The sequence below is a fragment of the Myripristis murdjan genome, chromosome 22 (genome assembly GCF_902150065.1).
Source record: "Myripristis murdjan chromosome 22, fMyrMur1.1, whole genome shotgun sequence".
In the NCBI taxonomy this organism is placed as follows: Eukaryota; Metazoa; Chordata; class Actinopteri; order Holocentriformes; family Holocentridae; genus Myripristis; species Myripristis murdjan.
Genome location: NC_044001.1, coordinates 29,108,776 through 29,115,407, shown reverse-complemented (window position 1 = coordinate 29,115,407; position 6,632 = coordinate 29,108,776). Strand labels below are relative to the sequence as shown.

Genomic DNA, 6,632 nt, shown 5'->3' with positions numbered 1-6,632 from the left:
CAGGACAGCAGTGCTGAGATGCTGGTACTAATGCCATAATATTATTATAGTGGTATCAAAATGAATTTGGCCATTCCTTTCCATAAATTCAAACAGCAATAGAAGGCTACCCAATGAACTGACAACACATCAACGTCAGACGCACAGCCATCTACCATCCAATCAATGTCAAGTCTAGGGAGTCATGTAAAGTTCTTTAGTGTGCTCACAGAATTTATGTGAAACTAAAACTAACCAGATCAAATGTACCTTGGTTTGGAAATTGTTTCATATTCTTCGTAGTTGAAATTTCAGCGTTGGCAATTTGTGCATGTATCCCTCCTCTGGAAAGCAGGGATGGTGATTTGCCACTGGTGGTGATGGTGGGTTCCTGTTGCAACTGGCTTGCCCACAAAAGCAGCTCTGTGTGGAAGGTATGCACAGTCTATAGATAAAAGTATATTCCTCATCGCCTGTTTGTGTCTGCAGGTTGACGTCCATGGCACTGAGATGCTGTGAAGTCCTCTGTTATGTCATACATTAAATCAGCAGCACATTTCATTACCTTTTATCCTCAAGCTTAGTAACAGCTTTTACCCTCTGGCTCTGAAACCGGTGACTTCTTACCACCTTTCATATCATTTGTGCAGTTCTCTTTCTCCTGTTTTGTAAGCCATGCTTTTAGACCCTGGGTTAAAAATAACTAAACACATGCTGGATAAATATTAGACAGAACACATGCTGAGCTTTTTCAGCCCAGGCTCATTAGGTAAAAGCATTTAACTTGAACTATTTTGGTAATATTTATTCATTTTTTTTTTCTACTGCACATACAGCGAGGCGGGCAGCTGAGAATGCACATTTATATGCAAGCTCGATCAGTGTTTGTGTGCTGGTCCCATGGCCAGGCTGAGCAGATCTCCATAAATCATCAGTCAAATCATTCATTTTGTCATTCAGTTTTCATTATTCTTGTAAAGCTGACTGAAGGTTTCTGCAGGTCGCAAACAGTATATTCAAATGTTAGTCTTCAAGGGATGTCACCGTTCAGATCCGATCAGTTAAATTTCCAGGTGTCCCAGATAGCACGCGAGCTTTCCATTTGAACCTCAGTAAAAACCTTGTAGACCTTCATTTGGAATAAACATGAGGACTGAGAGCAAAACCAGGGCTTGGTTCCTGTAGCTCAAATGAGTTTGTATGGCATTTAAAGGGTGAAGTCTTTCTAAATCAAAGGCACATTTAATTTGGAATTGTTTTATTTAATGTCCCTAATAAATACATTGTCACATTCTTTGATGTCAGTAGCAACTCATGTATGCTTACAGTGATAGGCCTACAGAGAGTGAGAGAAAGAAAAAAAAAAAAAAAGAAAAGTCAACCACAGGCTTCACGTTAAATGAAACAGAAACAGCTTCCAAACTAAGGTGAACGCTTCTCCCTTCCACAAGACAAATTTGCATACTGTGACTGTACATACAAATACAGCTTTACAGCAGATAGAAACAGTCAACGAAATATTAATATCAGATTCCCATATGACTGAGATAAACACCTGATTGCCAACAAATATATCAAGAAGATCAGGGGCTGTGGAGGTACGATAGGTTTCATCAAATGTAGCTGCATCTGTGCAAATGATCAATCCTGCAGCTTGGGTAACTTGGAAACGGCCACACTAAATTATAAAATCACGTTTTAAAGTTTATAAATAACTGCATGGCTACAGTACATTCTTTTACACAACCTGTATGTTTCAAATGTCATTTAATCATATGCATCAGTGAAATCAATAGAAAAAAAAAACTTAGATGAGCTTGCTGGTCATAAAATTATACATGCCCTTGACTTCAAATTATTTGCTACTTCACACATGTGTTACTTTAAAGAAATAGTATGGTATATTACACAATAAAGGAATAATTTGCCTCATTAAAGGGACATTTCACCCGTTTTGAAAAAAAAAAAATCATCTTATTTCACTTCCCCCCTAGCTGTTATGTAGGACAGTAGTGACGTAGTCTTCCTCACCTTTAATGTATCTATTAAAGGAATACACCAAGTAATGAAGATAAATTGGATTTGAAATTTTAGGGTCCCCCCTGTCCCAAAATAATTAGGTTCTTAGCTCTAATATTTACTGACTGGAATAACTTTGATATAGTTTCCCCTTTTTCTCCAACATTGAAACTTTATTCTTTGATGAAAGCTTGCACGGACTTACTGGGAGGTCTAACCCGTCAAAGTCATCTTGTGTACTGAGCGGAGCCTGATACTGTAGATCCCAGTCGCATATACCTGTTTAAATCAACAAACTATGTCTAAGCAATAGCCAAATGCATTTTACAAAATCCATTTGCTGTGAAAACTAAAACTTTTTTATTTCTTTGTTTTTTTTTTTGTTGTTTGTTTGTTTTTTTGCAGGTTCTCGTCTTTGGTTTTATTGCATTTTTTTCGACCATGTTTGGCGAAGTGCTCTTGATTTCACATGGCAGATGCTTCACTTATACATGTCCGGGGGGGAAACCTGTGGTACAAAGTTGCGTACTGTACAAAACAGCCTTTGCCTGGGAAAGGACCACAGTTTCCACGGTGCTTCATGCCACAGTGCTGTTTTCCACTGATCATCTGGTTTTCCTTGATTAAAAATGGTGCAGTTTGTGCGCCCAACTCTAAACACCACTCAAGTTTTATTCTGTACTAATACTTTAATCATCATCCTTGAAGAAGGACTTGGGGCTGTTATGGAATCTGTTGGGGTCAAATCAGCATTGAGGAGCGAGCAACCATGGAATGAGCGTGATACCTGTGTAGAGCCGTTCTGCTCGTATGATTTATTGAGAGTTGGAGAGGCTTATGGGTATTGTCCTAGATGTCTCACAATTAAAAAGCTCATTTTTCCAACACAGAGGTTCAAACATTCACAGTCACTAAGATAGCAATCACAAAAAGAAGCCTTGCGTCGCCTCATGTAAGATCATAAGTCTAACTGACAGATTGACTGATATTTGATAGATACAGATTGACTGTAACCAACAATCAAATTAAGTTGGACAGGTGGCAATGTGAGGAAAACTATAGAAATATCTATGTATGAATATATATGCAACCAGAGCACTGGCAGTGTCCACAATTAGTCAGAACAGAAAGAGGCATCAATCAAATTGCTCACAGTGTGATTGCATGATAAGTGTACCCTTTTCTATTCAGTACAAGTGTTACAAGTCGACTACACACTAACTTAAAGGACCACACCAGTGATTTTGAATGTTTGGCCTGTTTACTGAAGTTTCCCCACATTTTAAACTGCAACAAAACCTTTTTACAAATCATGTGGGGGTATTTCACAGCATACAGTCAAAATCCCTTGATTTAAAATTAGAATTTTTGGTTGAAGCACCCACCTTACAATGTTCTGCTTCTGCAGCTAACAAAGTCATGGAACTGATAATTAGCTGCAAATGTTTCCCTGGAGACTATTCTGCGGCGGAGAGACTGCCAATTTCAATTTCAGTGATGGAATACCGGTGTGAAGAACGTTCATTTTCATATCATAGTGAAATGCATGGAATCCAATGGTTGCATAAAAGGCAGGAAAAATGAGTTCTGCTTTGTTTGGGAAAAGATCAGCAGAAATGTACGGTAAACACGCACAATCACTGGTATGGTCCTTTAAATGCAAAGCTAACATCTGTGTTCAGCAGTTACCAGCCAAAGCCAATGTCATCTAACAGATTTTAGGAATGACACTCATGAGGACAAAGAGCGTTTCAACGGCAATTCATATGATTTTGCAGGCAAGTTGACCAAACTGAATAAGACTGAGAGAGGAATTCAGCAGCGGTGATTATTAAATGCATTCCGACTGAAAACTTTCTTTATTTTACCTTTAGAGAGTTTGAACAATGTTAAAGCAATGAACATTTTAAGAGCTGCAGTAGGGGAAAAAAGAAATCAGCAGCTCACAGCAGTGCCTTTGCACAAGATCTGCAGATTGAAAGAACATCTTTTCAAGCTCTTATATTCTCCAAGGCCTTGAACCTAATTATCTATCAGCACCAGACATTTATCAGCTCTCTCTAAAATGTACAGTAGATGTCCAAAGGTGTAACATTTGAATGCAGCATTCATATTGTCTGTATTATTCTCTCTGGCCTTGGCTCTGATTTAGGAGTCCCTCTCAGCAGTAGACAGACCAGTAGATTAGATTGAAGAAGATGTACGAACCAGGGAAAATCATCCGGGAGTATTTATCAATGGCATGCGTATTCTGAATGATGTTTAGAGCACGTAGGCTCTTCTTTTTCTTAGTGGCGGTGGACTCGCTGCTTACTGACAGATGCACCACCATGTGCTCAGGTTTCTCTGGAACTCCATGCATCTCCTCCTGCTCCTCCTCAGGCACCATGGGCTCTTCGGTGTAGCCGGCCAGGCTGTTGGTGTCAGCCTCGCTGTAGGTGCCATCCAGCATGGTCATGGTTCGAGTCTGGGAAATGCCGCAGGTACAGGGGAGTGACTGGGATGGGGAGTGTGGGTTGGATTGGGAGTGGGACAGATAATCATAGGTTTTACATTGAGCATTGCGAAGGACTAAAGTTTGCAGGGCACTAGATATGTTGGACAGCTATCCTATTAACTGAGGAGAATGTAGACATCGAAAGCATACATGTGTCACTGTGCACATGGTCACTCAAATCCCTTATGGCTTCAGCTGGCTAATTGCAAATTGAATATTACAAATCTGTACCACCAAATCATCATTTTGATGTTTCAAACTCAGTTTCAATTCATTTTCACTGATTTGCTTGATAACATCAATATGATTTATGTGTACTGAATCATAAATGTAATGAGGTTTTTTGTTCAGTAGAACATTGACCATATTCAAGCACTGACTCATTGGGTGTGACTGATTGTAGCAGCCCTCCCATTCAAATGCACATGCAGTCATACATAAAATGTAAGCAACATTCAACAGCTCAAGCTTCAAGCTAAAGAAAATGAAATTCCAGTACCACACAAATTGACTGGAAGCCAATTATTCCTGGAACAATCAGTTATACCGGATTTCTCGCCGACTCAAGGCAAAAAGTTGTACATTGTAGCCTCAAACACAGACAAACACACGCTGCTGTGTTTTCTGCTTCTCTTGTGTGAGATCTTATCCACACAAAATCATTGCAGTCTCACTAGTCCCATAGACTTTGCTCAAGTTTTACTTGATACTTTGTCTGTTATTAACAGAGGGAGACATAATTTTGTTTCTGAACCTTGTTTCTTGGATCTTGCACCTGGTAAGCCTCAGACCTCCAACAGTGAACATCAGTGTCTACCAGAAAGATTCTGAGAGGGAACCAAGGATGTAAAGGATAAAGTGAAAATGGCAAGGTGTCACTCACACAGGTACCTGAGCCACTCAATCAATAAAGGTTTTCTATGGCCCTCCAATATTTCCAGAAAATATGACTTGTTTTCGCTTCAACACACTGTACAATTTTGTTTTGTAAGCCTGTCCGTTTGGTTTACTTTCTGATTACAGTTTCTGATTTTTAATACTCATTTTATACTCCCATATATTTTTACAATATGATCTCTCACTGGAAAGTTTGACATTTGGATTAGACACTGTTTGCAAGGGATCCAATCTAAAAACCTAATTTCTTGACATTCCTGGAAGCCAGTTTTGCCTGTTGTGAACACCTCACCAGAAAAGGTCATGCGTGGGGGTGAACTTGTTAGTCTAGTCACAGTAGTTACCTGTGATCTTGCACGCTCTCTCATCTTGCGCTCTCGGCGGTCCTGGACAGTGGATAGGTAGTTGACTGCAGCATACTCCAACACCGACAAGAAGACAAACACAAAGCTGACCCATAGGTAAATGTCCACGGCTTTGATATAGGACACCCTGGGCATGGAGGCGTTCACACCAGTGATGATGGTGGACATTGTCAGCACTGTGGTGATGCCTGAGCAAAAGACAAAACAACAAGTTCAAATGTAATGTAAGGAAGTCTGAAATCACAACCCACTTAGAGTCTGTGAGTCTTTACCCGTTAACACAACATCAAACTGCACTTAGTTGGTTTAACTGGGGGTGGTTTAACCGGTGAACTCAATTACTTACTTACTTATCCTCTTCGTCCCATTTTGGGCATAAGGCTGCAACTCAATGATGGACCTTTATTGTTCTGGTGACGGTTCTGCCCAAACCCGGGACAATTCTAATATTAGTAAATAAATCATTCATTGTTATTTTTTCTCTGACGGTCGTGGCTACAGACTGCATGAGCAGCTAATCTAGCTGATACGACAGGAGCCAATCATCAATAGCCAAGTCAATCATATCGATTGTTTACCTTCCAGCACCAGAGGTAGTGGAGGAAAGGAGATGATGAAGCTTGCTCCAAAATGAGAAAAGTAGAGAGTGAAAACCAAACTTTTAAAGATGAATGGATGGACCAATACATGTTCATTCTGCCTGCATCCACTTCTAAACCATTGTGTCTCATATGTTGTGAAACTGTGGCGTTAAAAGTGGCAACATTAAGCGTCACTATGAGACCAAACACGGGTCGTTTGAGGAAATGTACCCGCAGAAGTCCACAGCGAGGACAAGTAAGATTATCGAACTGAGCACAGTATGACAGGTCTAC

At 40.0% G+C, this 6,632-nt stretch overlaps 1 protein-coding gene across 1 annotated transcript in view; it reads right to left on the bottom strand.

Moving 5' to 3' along the window:
• Positions 1 to 4,000: 4,000 nt before the first annotated feature.
• Positions 4,001 to 6,632, bottom strand: part of gabrr2a (gamma-aminobutyric acid type A receptor subunit rho2a) — a 44,448-nt gene continuing 41,816 nt past the window's right edge. The window contains exons 8-9 of the mRNA XM_030044947.1: positions 5,737 to 5,945; positions 4,001 to 4,495 (exon numbers count right to left, since the gene is read on the bottom strand). Of these exons, the coding sequence (XP_029900807.1) occupies positions 4,160 to 4,495; positions 5,737 to 5,945 (545 nt within the window). The 3' untranslated portion in view covers positions 4,001 to 4,159. The remainder of the gene's footprint in view (positions 4,496 to 5,736; positions 5,946 to 6,632) is intronic.